General features: G+C 38.6%; 3 protein-coding genes across 5 annotated transcripts in view; 1 reads left to right on the plus strand and 2 right to left on the minus strand.

Moving 5' to 3' along the window:
* The window catches only part of pdlim7 (PDZ and LIM domain 7), a 32,067-nt gene extending 28,608 nt beyond the window's left edge, over positions 1-3,459 (minus strand). The window contains exons 1-2 of the mRNA XM_051420962.1: positions 3,271-3,459; positions 680-778 (exon numbers count right to left, since the gene is read on the minus strand). Of these exons, the coding sequence (XP_051276922.1) occupies positions 680-778; positions 3,271-3,297 (126 nt within the window). The 5' untranslated portion in view covers positions 3,298-3,459. The remainder of the gene's footprint in view (positions 1-679; positions 779-3,270) is intronic.
* A 1,885-nt stretch (positions 3,460-5,344) lies between these two features.
* Positions 5,345-10,661, plus strand: cltb (clathrin, light chain B). Of its 3 annotated transcripts, XM_051420802.1 has the most exons (7): positions 5,345-5,806; positions 6,797-6,843; positions 7,043-7,160; positions 7,407-7,518; positions 8,019-8,039; positions 8,500-8,553; positions 8,958-10,661. In XM_051420802.1, the coding sequence occupies exons 1-7, from the start codon at positions 5,644-5,646 to the stop codon at positions 9,127-9,129; spliced, it is 687 nt and encodes a 228-aa protein (XP_051276762.1). In that variant the 5' UTR covers positions 5,345-5,643; the 3' UTR covers positions 9,130-10,661. The 3 variants fall into 3 exon arrangements, with proteins under 3 accessions (XP_051276762.1, XP_051276763.1, XP_051276765.1); XM_051420803.1 differs by lacking the exon at positions 8,019-8,039; XM_051420805.1 differs by lacking the exons at positions 8,019-8,039; positions 8,500-8,553.
* Positions 10,662-10,712: 51 nt separating this feature from the next.
* higd2a (HIG1 hypoxia inducible domain family, member 2A) lies at positions 10,713-12,196 on the minus strand. Its single transcript, XM_051420806.1, has 2 exons — positions 11,982-12,196; positions 10,713-11,279 (listed from the first exon to the last, which is right to left on the minus strand). The coding sequence occupies exons 1-2, from the start codon at positions 12,163-12,165 to the stop codon at positions 11,113-11,115; spliced, it is 351 nt and encodes a 116-aa protein (XP_051276766.1). The 5' UTR covers positions 12,166-12,196; the 3' UTR covers positions 10,713-11,112.
* Between the last annotated feature and the right edge of the window lie 1,145 nt (positions 12,197-13,341).

The following is a 13,341-nucleotide window of genomic DNA, read 5'->3' on the forward strand; positions in this document are numbered from 1 at the left end:
CCTAATTATCTCTAAAATAGGAAAGGGCACATTTTGAACAGAATTGATGATTTAATAAATGTAAATCTGGTCTAACATTAGTAGATCACCCCAGCCTCTAAGGTAGCAATATAGCAACGTCAATGGGGGAATGAGTGCAAGATAGAATACTAGATCTGTGTGCGCAATAGCTGGCAGCAATGCTGGAATGATTTTATGTGCACGCATGCGTGTGTGGCTGTATGTGAGAGTCTGTGTGTTTGTCAGGCAAATCAACTCTGCACTGCACTTATAAGGCCTGGAAAGTGGTTGCTGCTCTCTTTAATAGTGACAGTAGTTTACAGAGTATTCGAAAATTCATTCAGTGAAGAGGCAGTGACCTAACATGGAGAGTTAAAAGCACTGCGAAACGAACGACAGCATTCCCTTGTGACCAATTACTGCTATTCAAGCAAAGACACTGGATGTTAAGACTGACTGGATATACCATACAAATGTTAGTGATGTGAAAATGAACACCACATGTGGAGAACAAGACTACTGAACACCAACAGAATCAGACAAAAAGGTTTCAGATAGAAGCTTCGAGGAACATAAATTACTTTAGAGGATGCAAATCTGCAACACAAGTACAAAGACCTCAGTGATCACAGATGCAGAGAATTACAGAAGCTGACTCCAGTGACAAACAGTTTCTTACCCTTGACACGGTGAGGGGCATGCTGAAGTCCTTGCCACCCTGCAGCCTGAAGCCCCAAGGCGCTGGGCCGCTGAGGGTTACCGAGTATACGTTCATAGCCTTGGGGAAGAAAAAGGAGGAAACAGGGTCTTAATTAGTCAGGAAGCCTAGAAAAAGGTTTTTGAGGCCACACATCCTTTTCTGTTTCATCCAAGCAGCCGAGCTGCTGGTTGCCTGCATTGGTTTCCAACACAAACACACACATTCCATATAGAAACACTGAAATTGTTTATTTCAGAGTAAATAGTATTAGATCTTGGAAAAGTTATATTATACAAGTAACCATGTTATAATAATTAAATGTGTCTTTTGGTTTGAATAATCAGATTTAACTATTTGAATTAGGCTATTTGCATAACTTCCACGACAATAAACCACCAGAGCTGCCGCTGGGACACAACGTTCCAACATTAATCAACACAAACTAATAGGTTGCTATCCCTTGTGTCTTAATCGGAGGAGAGCGTTCATATAGAGGCCCAGTTCAGAGAACAACGAAGTACACTGCAATGCAAATGAGTTCCACAGAAAACATCAGCACCATAAATCTACTGGACAATAAGAACAGCAGTGACATTCAACAGTTATCTTCTTTCTTTCTGAGTGACTACAGCTAACTCATTGTATTCCATTAATAATACAACCATTACCATGTCTTTATAATGAAACACTGCCCCACAAAATACAAACTTGCCTTGATTTTTTAAATATTTTTCACAATTTGTACAACTGTGAAAGCATAAAAAAAGCATGAAACAGCTTCACCACAGCCAACATCACTACATGACAAGTCACTAAATAACCAGGTAATTTTAAGAACCAAAGGCAACTTGAGACGTAGGGCTATGTCACTTGCTCTTACTTACAAGTTATGGCTGTACCACTGACCTCTGTACCTGCAACCCCCTAACACAGCTCTTGCTCCTCCTCCTCCTCCTCCTCAGTCCTGCCAGGTGTCACTGCCCTTCCTGACCCACAGCTAGCTACCCAAGAAGCCACCATGCAAACCTACCTTGTCCTCAAGGGCCGGCTGATAGCCCAAAACCTGGGAGAAAAGCTAGAGAGTCAGTAAGCTGGGGCAAGCAGATTCTCTCTCTGTTGGCAAACCCTACCCCCCGACACTGTCTGTGACACAGGCGAGCCCTAGCCTCTCCTCACTCCTCAGAGGCTATATAAGGAATGTAAAACTACACCAAACTATTTCAGCCCAACACCCACATGAGTCACAGAGAGAGGGGGGTAGAGGAGGACTGAGAGAGAGGTAACGTCAACTACCCTCATATTCTGGCAAAGGCCTACTACATAAAAGTCAATAGATTATTTTTATTTGTTTTAAAGTGTACTTGAGAAGCGGCAGAAAGCCACAACTGAAGTAAAGCTTATGGAATTCTACACTCCTTCTTGAGGGCATGAAGCACAGTGTAACCAAACCAGCAATTATATTTCAACATGAAGTTTCTTAAAGCAACAGAAGAGCTCATTTTTAGTGAAAAACTGAATTAGGGATGTGCTCACAGATCAAAAAATGTAGTATTATGGTCCTTCCCTAAAATACTACTTAAAAAAACAGCCATGCGCCCCAAATAATCCCATCCTTAGGGTTAGAATTTTCATTTGCATCCATTTTTGTGTTCGCGCAAGATCACGTAAACTATAAAATAAAGACATTTTAATTACCAAAACTTGGATTAGTTCACTTTTCTCATATCACACCTCCCATAGAGAAGTCCAGGAGCTAAGAAAAATCAATTATGAAGGACAGACTGTTGGAGACAATAAAATGGAAAAGACCCACAGCAGCAACAGGTAATAGGAGTTAGATTTTTTCTTGTGATAGCAGCACACCGCAAATTGATTTTTCTTTTTTTTAATACAGATTGTAATAAGACAGTGGAAATAACAGCGTGAATCTGGATGCATTTCAGTTCAATTAAATATTAAGGCAGTGGAGAAATCATCAGCCTAAGCCAATAAACATGCGAGCAATGCCTGTGGTACTCATTTAAATGACGTTGTCCCTGTTTATGGTATTGCTATTTATAATCCCCCTATGGTGTCACTGTAATAATTCTATAGGAAGTTGTACTTTTAACGTGAGGGCCCTCAAACACACTGAATTACACGCGTATTTCTTTTCTTTTTTTCTGGTTAAGAGGCAATTACGAGCTTATGTAGCTTTATTTTAATTGATTTCAGCGTGTAGAGGACAATCATTTGCAAGCAGATAATTACAGGCTCCTCTGTGAACAGTAGAGTGGCAACTGTAGGGCAAAGACTCCTGCAAGTAAAGCTCACCATCCAACAGCAGCAGCAGCAGCAGTAGCAGGACGGGACACGACAAAAAAAACTTATAATCTAACAAAGTTTTTCTTTTCTTTTTTTTGCACCGCTACAGATCCCAAATGGTGTTTTTTTTTTTTTTTTTTTGAGCAGCTCAGCCATAAAGTTGCACAATGAGGAGCAACAAACACACAAGCCCATACAATAACCCAACACCGTGAGGAAGTTAGAAAGAGTTAGTACACGAAAGGAAACGCATTGAGCTGCTTTACCTCTTGTCTCTCCTGCTCGCCAGACATCACGAGTCAAAGCCTTCTTCTGGATGAATACAACACACACACACACACACACACAAAAAAAGTAGGGCTAACTTTGGGACTTCCTTAAAGCGGACGTCAGGAAGCCACTGTGGATCCCCTCGGTGAGCAGCAGGATCATTCCCTCAAATTCCTTTTAGCAGGACTCGGGCTGAGACGTCAGAAGTCACATGGGCCGCTGCTTCATTTCATACTCCGGCTGTAAACCAGGAGAGGCCGCTTTACGCACACATCAATCACTATGAGTTCAATTAAAACTTGTTTTAGAGGGTTTTAAAAAAAAAAAAAGAAGTCACACCATTCGCACAAGAAAGGGAAACACATAATATGTATGATGTTATTTTTTAACAGTGGTTTAGATCCTTTACTTTAATAAAAGCGTTGATATCACAGTGTAAATAAAGGGTGAACCATATTAACATTACTGTTTCAGCTGTTAACATACAAATTAACTAATTCCTCTATATTTTTTTATAGATCTCCTTCTTGTTTGTTTTCTCATCTGTTCTCTCTCTTTAATTTATCCTTTCTGTCTTGTTTTATCTTCCATGTGTTTGTATTTATATGCTTCCTATGTATGTATATATATATTTATATATAAATGTGTTGTTGTTGTGTGTGTGTGTGTGTGTGTGTGTGTGTGTGTGTGTGTGTGTGTGTGTGTAAACTTTGTCTGTTTGTGAAGCACTGTCTAACTCTTTGTTAGAAATATAAATAAAGCTTTACCTACTTACTTACTTACTTTGCTGGGTGTGTATGTATCCTATATATGGATATAAATATCTGCATATATTGCTTTATTTCATTTCCTATGTTATTCTATGAATGTAATTATCTTTCTTAATGGGGGGCTGCAAACACTCATTTCGCTATGCAACCTTCTGAAGTATAATTATAATTATTTCCTTGATAGCTTGATAATCAGTTGTACTCAATGCAGAAAAATGTCCTCTGTGACTGTTATATATTGATCATATGACACATGCATTAATCTAAAAGCAGGGTTTTACTGCTGTAGTTGGTTGAGGTAGAGCTATTTTTAACTGTCTTCTACAAGACTGCAGCTAATCATTATTTTCATTATGGATTAATTACTAACTAACTATTGTCTCAATTAATCAACTGATTGTTTGGTTTGTAAAAAATAAATAATAAATAAAAATAAAGAAATAATAATAATCAGAAACTGGTGAACAATTCACAATCACCTAGAGTGCAAAGTGGCACCTCCACAATGTTTTATCAACCAACAATAGGCTTACAAATCAAATAAATTAGAATAAATAAAAGGAAAAGCAGAAATAGCTCCAACTTGATCAGCTACATTGCATAAATTATGGGTACCCCTTTCCAACAAGGATACTTTAATATTTTTTTAAATCATTTTAAATAAATAATTTAGATTCATTAATCATGACTCATTAATATGAACAACTTCAAGGTTGCCAGGTTGTAAAAAATATACACAAGGGGTCATTTTGTATGAGTATATTTGCTTTTGATAATACATGTTACTAAGTACTTAAATAAGTTAATTTATAAAATGGAATACACTGTTATTTGCAATGGAGTATTTTTACAGCGTTATTGCTACTTTTGTTGAGTTAAAGGGTCTGAATACATTAATACTGTTGAACGATATACAATATAATGCCATGTGTGTTATTTCTCTATCACATTTGAACAATATTTCTAATTTCACTGACAAAACTGGCACCCACTGACAGCAACATGTCCCACAAAGGAAAACCTTAGGTGCTGATATGTGTGTTGTATTTTAATAATAATCAATATTATATATATTTTTGTTAGATTTTACCTGTTGTTTGAGTTGCATTTTGTGTATGAGACGTGCTATATAAAGCTCGTTATCACTGGTATAAGATAAACTAACATTTAAAACAGCTCTATGAGATTATATTGCAATTTAGTCCGGCTTTTTGATTAAACACAGCTCACAGACCAGCTGACAAAAGCGATGCAGCAGACGACCAGCAGATGGAGACAAACTACACCGAAAGAGAAATGGTACCCTCTGGGTGCTGCCCTGCTCCATCATCACAGTAGCAGAACAAGTGGAGAAATCATGAATCACCACTGAGGGCCTGAAGTCGAAGCTTAGATTTGTTACAGACTGTTTAACTGCTCAGTCCTGTTGCTTACATTTGTCTGCTGATATTCGTGTAAAACACTGAAGTTTTTTTGTATCAACGTCGCAGAAGCGGTGGCCTATTTTATTTTTTTTTTTGTGTGTGTGTGTGTGTGGCTGCGACGTTAGCTGGCTAAACCTACCAAGCTCAGTTAAACTTGTAAACACTTTTGTGAAAGATGGCTGACAACGGAGCACACCCGGCGGAAGAGGACCCAGCTGCAGCTTTTCTGGCCCAACAGGAGAGTGAGATAGCGGGGATAGAGAATGACGGCGAGGGATTTGGGTCGCTGGAAGAGGCAGACGACCAACAACAGCCGCCGCAGCCGTCCGCCAACTATGGCAAGTTTGTGACTGAGCTAATGTCCGCTAGCAAGCACACGAGCTAACTGAAAGCTAAAAATTGCCTACCGGTACTTTGACCGGACTAGCCGTAACGTTAGCAAAGACTAGCCCCACCTTTTATGTGATCAATAACAACAGTTAGTTGATCAGTTTATCAGTAAACATCGGTTAACCGGCTCATTTACAGTTAACAGCAACGTAACTTTACATTAGCCTCATAGCTGGCTGACGGTTGGGCGTTCGTGTGACAACGTACGTTGGTAAACGTTAGTAAACGTTAGGGATTCTACAGCCTGACGTTGTAACGTAACTATGTAACGGTTAACTAACACGGTTTACCATCAGGCAACGTTACTTAACGTTACATGTAACGTTAAGTAACGTTGCGTAGCAGTAAGGTAAGAGACTTTATTGATCTCACACTGGGGACATTCACTTGCTACAGCAGTTCCAGATACAACAAAATAGGTAAAGAAATTCACATTAAGTATAAATCGAATAAGATATATTAAAAATAGAGAAAATATCGATTATATTTACACTAATATAATTATATAAACCTTTTTATACGCAGCTGTGATTGGTGTGTAGCACTGCACAGGTCAGAGCTGCAGGTAGAGGCACAGTGTAGAAATAAATATAACTGCACATGACAAGAAATATATAATACAGCAGTATAATTTAAAGGTAATAAAGTGCATGAGAAATTATATATATATATATATATATAGTTATAATGGCTAACTAACAGTTGACACTGCTGTGGAAAAACCTGCCCTGTTAGCTGCCAAAGCTGTATAGACAACATCAGTGCCCAAACAGGTGCTGCTGCATTTCTGAGGTGGTAACTTTCAGCTTGTGAACAAAGTAACACTGCTTTATTAGTGAACATAAGTTTAACCCAGATGATGAGGAAATACAGCTAACTGGAAAACTCCCAAGAAGCCCATCTTAACATTAAGCTTTGTCTTCTTATAACAATGTCAGACGCTTTCGGAGATGAGCCGGCCACACTGAACGGGGATATGTTTCAGGTGAGCTTAACGGATACCTTTTCTTTAAGTATATTTCATTATTTGATATCTCCATGTATGTGTGGTTGTGTTTTATTCTGAACACCATCATTTACTTTCCATTTATTATATATATTGACAGTCCTGTATTGTTATGGTGTCCAGTATTTGGCTGAAATAGCTGTTTATAGCAGTGTAAATGTTTTATGTCCTACAAAAGGAGTCCAATGGTCCAACAGACAACTATGCAGCCATCGCCCAGGTGGATATTCAGAGGCAAGAGCCAGAGAGTTTACGCAAGTGGAGGGAGGAGCAGAAGACACGCCTTGAGGCATTAGGTGAGCAAAGATGTTCTCATTGGGGAATGAATGATACTGTATAACACACGTCTTGCTTTCCAGCTATAATGACCCACTGTGATTATGTCATTTCATGATGTATCTTTTTCCAAATTACCTTTGTAAGATAAATAATCCAGCATTATCTTTGATGTAGTATTTATTATGTCGGTTCTTCTCCTTTTTATATTTCATCTTTTGGGGACTCCCTGACTGTGTTGTTCTCTGCTGTCGCACCCTAACAAGACTCGGCATCCAAGGCAGCAGAGGCAGAGTGGAGAGAGAAAGCCAAAAAGGAGCTGGAGGACTGGCATGTACACCAGAGTGAGCAGATGGAGAAGAACAAGGCCAACAACAGGTTAGGGTCTGACATGTCCCCGGTTAACATGCAGAGAAGTACCAGTTGGTTTATCATTATGATGTGATGATGCTGTAATCACTACACTGAACTCATTATATTCAGATTAACAACTCAAGTGTTGAGTTGGGCGGCTTGTAAATTTTCTCAGTAGAAACCATTCAAAGAGTTGTTTTTCATATGCACTGTGTGGCAACAGAAACACAGTATTATGACTTTATCATATTAGGTGGACTTTGGTATTTTGTAAACCGAATGTTTAATGAGTGATGGAGAAAATTGAAGCACCAACAGGTCAAATGTCGGAGCGCTGATTGATGTAGTATTGCTGATAAAATTTTTCAAATAGTTCCGTGCTTATATAAAAACAGTCCGTCTACTACTTAAAGATTGTTAATTTAGTCTTGTTGCAGTCAATGTACGTTATGCTTACAGACATATTGCAGTCTTTCCCTTTTTTTGACCAAACTAACCCGTTCTTCTCTCACACTTTCCAACAGACTCTGTCCAAGTCTGGCACGGTATCACTCTGCATCTGTGGCTCTAGTTTTGACCAGTTTCTTCCGCTGTGTCTGTGAAAGCACTGAGAGACAATCCTCTGATGAGATATTACACTACAGCTGCGTGTCCACTTAGATTGCCTGGAAAACAAAACAGGAAGCTCGCTAACTAAAAGGAATGCAAGCAGCGGAGAGCAAATGTCACAGTTTTCACCCACATTAGCGCCAAAGCAGCCAGTAGCTGACCTTCGCCATTTCTAGCTTGTTTATTGGCAACATTGTACTGCGGTGGCACAGAAAGATTGTATTTAGTCTCAGACAGGTTTAAAACTTCTATTTCCACCTCATTAGAGTTGTTTCTCGGTCGCTTACATAATCCTTGTAATGCAGAACCTAACTTTTCTCTGCTTGTTGTTTGACACTGAAACTGTTCTCCTTTCTCCTTCTTTTCTCTGCTTTCTTGGCCTTGCCTGCGTACTAGGATTGCTGACAAGGCTTTCTACAAACAGCCCAACTCTGATGTTATAGGCTTTGTGTAGGTTTAGAATTCTTACGCTTTTTAATGTTGTATGAACTACCCCCCGTGAGTTTCAACTAGTTGATTTTCACCTGATGCATGCCCAAACACTAAATTTACCAGTTTGTTTTTGAAGGCCTAACTTGGTATTTCTTGCATTGTTATTAGATTGTTTCATAGGCCTTAGGTTATAATAAATATTAATCATGTCTCCAACAAAGTGTATGATTGGCATAAAGAAATGCATGAAGTTTTTGTGTGTCTTACGCACAGGTGTTATTCGTGTTATTGAACTTTGTGGTTGAGCGCCACGTTTGACTCAGACGGGCCACATTTGCTGTTATGGAAACCTTTCTGAAACCATTCCCTTTTAATATTTCAACTCATTCATGTCTTTCTCTGGTCTCCCTCCCCACCTGTAGAGCATCAGAGGAGGCTTTCCTGGCAGAAAGCGATAGCGACAGCCCAGGATCCGAATGGGAGAGAGTCGCCCGTCTCTGTGACTTCAATCCGAAAACCAACAAACAGGCAAAGGATGTTTCTCGAATGCGTTCTGTCCTCATCTCTCTCAAACAGACACCTCTCGTTCGCTAGAGGAGGTCGCAGGGAGAATTTTGTTCTAGAAACATTGCAGTTTCACTTTTAACCTCACATTGCATCAGAAGAGTTTGTATGTCCTTTTCCATAAAATTCCTGGTATGTTTATAACCTCTGAAAACCTTCCGCCTTTCTTGATGCCTATTATATTGAAATAATATACTTAATCCCACTCTCTTGTGAGAAGATGAAGGACTGCTCTATTGTTGCGACATCCTTTAGCTGGTTATCACTGCTATACTTAAGAAAATATTGTTACTGTAAGTTGAACATTTTCTTTCCCCTTCAACTTATAAAATGTTATTAGGTCAACTTTTTTTTTTGCATGCCCCTGCCAATATTTTGGATGCACAATTTTTAGTTGTTTTATAAATTTGCATCTTGGTCGATGTCAAAAAGTTACTTATTAAGCACTATTGCATATTAGATTGTAACCACGTATGCCTCTCAATGTAGAATTATAAACACAGTCTTTGTTCACATTTGTTGTATTATATCCCTAATTACCATATTTAACGTAGCTAGCATATTTTTCTCTTTTTTAAAATACATAAGCTTGTGGCCTTTTGTTGATGTAGCTCTTACTCCAGTTTTGAGTATTTAGCCAGATGGATTTCCTCTTCAATTAGGCAAAGAAAATAAATAATCACAACCAAAGATTTCTGCTATCACCTACATTTTCAGAGTTCACGTGATTGACGGCTTGTGTGATTTCATAATTTCACAGATTTCTTTCTCAGCAGCTGTTTCCTGAACCATTTCTGTTACACAAATATGTTTTGGATGTTTTTTTTTTTAAAGCAGCAATCAATAAGGTGTCAATTTCAACAGTAATGTCTGCACATTGTTTCACATGTTGCCTATTTGGACATATGAATACTGAAAAAAAAGTGAATGTTAAAAGGGAACTGGAAAATAAAAAACAGTTGAGTACGATCACCTAAAGTAATTTGTCCTTACATATTTTCCCGGCTTACAACTGCCATCAAAATGCACTGGAGATAATCACTTGAATCCCAGTTTGCCCAGTTGATGTGTGAGGAGCTGGAATTATTGGTGGCCCAGTGCCAACATCCACCCGGTGCATACGCTCAGAGATTGCTGAAGGCTGTGTTACTGTGAAGTGTACACGAGGGATTCACCCATAATTGTCAAATGTTAGTTTCGATGAGCACAGCAGCAAATTCGGTTTAGTCCTTTATTCTATGAAGGCGTGATACCAATTTGATACCAGTGTCGCACATCGCTGGCGGCTGAAATGCCTCTGCATAAGTAAAGTGATTTCACAAAGTGCTGTTACTATTTGAAGCCCTCCTACACGAGTATTTAAGTGAAATTGAAAGTCTGTGTTTAAGGTGGACATTGAGACTGGGCCTGTCTGATGTCTAAACGCCTCCTCCCATTAATCTACTCACCCAGGCCGTTAAAATAAAAATAAAAACTGTGTTCACAATGAATTTCCCCACTGATTTTTTTTTTTTTTTAAATAACTTGTTAAATAAAGGTTGAAGGAGTAGATGTCCCCTGAATACAGTTGTGAGTGTGGTGCTTTATCTCAAATACACACACAGGACACCAGGTTCAACTTATAATTTATATTAGGTGTTACGTAGATCATTTCAGTGACAATATGAGAACATCTGAAATCCCTCCTGAAGAGAAAGAAGCATCAAATTTATATTTATCAGCATTTTGTCTCACTACTTTCATAGAACACTCAAAGTGAAATACAGCTTTCTTACTTGGTAAGGAGCTGATTGTACTTTGTTGTTGCAAAATATTTTACCATCATGAGCAATTCAGTTTTCAAACCACAATAAATAGTGTTGGCTTTAATATAAGTATCTTAACAATGCTGGAGACATAATACATTATTCAGTTCATACAGACAGTAAGGTCAGTCCAATTCCAAGTTTGATCTGGTCTGATTCCCAAAGTTGAACTGGGGGCCGATGGCAGATCTATGGGATTGGTCCGTCTTCATTGCTTGGGTTTCAGGGCTGTGGCGAAGACACCGACAACGATGGCAACTACGGTGAAGCCCTGAGCAAGGATACGTCCCCTCATCAGCAGCTGGGACTGTCTGGTTTTCCCTTGATGGAAGGCACGGAGACCATAAATCAGCGCTCCAGCTGTTCCCAAACACCCTGGAGAATACAAAGCAAGTCTTATAAACAGGATCCATCATGACAAGGGCCAAACAGAGAGCAGGCTGTCTGTTGCACTGTCCTTTGATACAGTCATTCAAATATTGATTTTTAACTACATAGTCATGTGACCTACCACCACCTGACTGTTGTTGCATGGGGAGTCTTTTTTTTTTCTTTACTAGATACAACAAGAAGTATATCCAGACTCTTGAGTCACATTTATTATAAATAAAGGTTATTAAGACAGTGTAGCATTAATGGAAATCAAATCACAACACTGCCATTATAACTGAGGGAGAATTTCACTCATATTTTATGTGATATGTGTGATTTGGGTTTGGCCCGCCCAAGGGCACCGCAGCTCCCTCAGTTATTATGATTAAAAGATGGTGAAACTACACTCAATACATCTTTACACGACCTAAAATAAAATAAAAGCAAGTCCTCCATTAACGAGACTCGAATGACAACCCATTGTATTTGTCAGGGTCAAATGGAAACTGACAAATACAGTTTTATGTACTTTCTCTGATTATGTCTTGTGTAGAAACTATTTCCTAACAACCAAACAATAAGCTGAGAGTCGTGGAGTTTTAAAAGCTAACGCAGCATTAAATGTCATTGATTTGACCACCCTAAAAGACACAATCTGTGCTACACTAGTGTAACTTTCAGCGTTACCCTGCTTGTATAACTCACCTATTGGGACGAATGGGTTCTCCTTGGTTTTCCTAATGAACTTCTCTTTGAATGTCTCATCTTTGAGCCTCGGCAAAGGGTTGAAGCCTTCGATAATCGGAGGCTGGGAAAAGTCAAATGGCACAGGTCCCGGCGATGTTTTACGTGTTTGCTCGGGGCCCGCTGTTGTTGTAGCTTCCGCCATGCTTACCTTGGATTGCAAAACCAATGAGGAACTACGGAGCTTCACTTCCGGTTCCACTTGGCCGTCAGACTTCAAAATAAAAGCCCAAGATACGTTCACCGTGAAATGAAGGGTAATAATAATTTTAAAAAAAGGTGTCAGCGTGCCTCCTCCTAGCATCTGTCGCCTGCTATGTATATAACACACAACCAACTCTACTCAAGAGCTTTTAAGAAGTTAGTTTGATCAACATTAATGTGCATTAGTTAGTCCGCTCAAAAATGTGTTTTTCTTCTTGTTCCTGCAGTTGGATGTTAAAGCTTCACTGTGCTGAATGATTTGTGCTCATTGAAAATCTGATTTTTAAAATTTGAGCATGATTATTAACATCACAAATAGCTTGTAAGTCAGCTCTGGTCCAGTTTACAACTGTGCACACACAGAGAATATATATATATGTATAGTAACAGACATTATTGTTCCCAGCAGACTAATTTTATGTTTTAATGTATGTCAACAAAACTTACATGTAGTATAAGACTGTGTCAAATATGATAACTACATTTTGAATATATCATAAACCCTCTGAGCCACTGGCCAGTTGACATTTATGTTTCAGTACCTTCAGTGAAAGCAGAGGTAACATTTTGAGTCAAACTAATCTAAGGCTCTGTAATTTATGAAAACCATATTATGTTTGATCATTAAGTGTTTACTATTAACAGGAAAGCTGTACTATATTAAAGAGATCCCCACTCTTACCACTAAGTGGCAGTATTGGGTAAAGTTCAGTGTTGCAACCATCACTGAATCTCAAATGGAAAAGTACTGATGTATTTTGGGTTGAGAAGAGGCAGTTTTGCCTCCAGTGGCAAGAGCACTATATATATCACACTAGCATTTCAGTTTGACAGTAAAGCCCTTTCAGCTAGCTCAATTTTCATCTAAAAAGGGAAAAAAAACAACTAAACATATATTATTATACTTAAATAAAATGGTTAAGTAAAATTAAAAAAATGTAACAAATCAAAATCAGATTGTTCTTTAAGACCAATCTGCAACCATAAAGGCAGATTTCAAGACTACACAAGGACTCCAGTATTAATGTATTCTGTCCTGTGGTGAAAAGAAGAAAGAGATGGTGCCCAAAAAGAAGCCAAAAACGACATAATTTCATAATATAAAATGTGTAGAAAG

Source organism: Dicentrarchus labrax, unplaced genomic scaffold (genome assembly GCF_905237075.1).
Source record: "Dicentrarchus labrax unplaced genomic scaffold, dlabrax2021, whole genome shotgun sequence".
Taxonomy (NCBI): Eukaryota; Metazoa; Chordata; class Actinopteri; family Moronidae; genus Dicentrarchus; species Dicentrarchus labrax.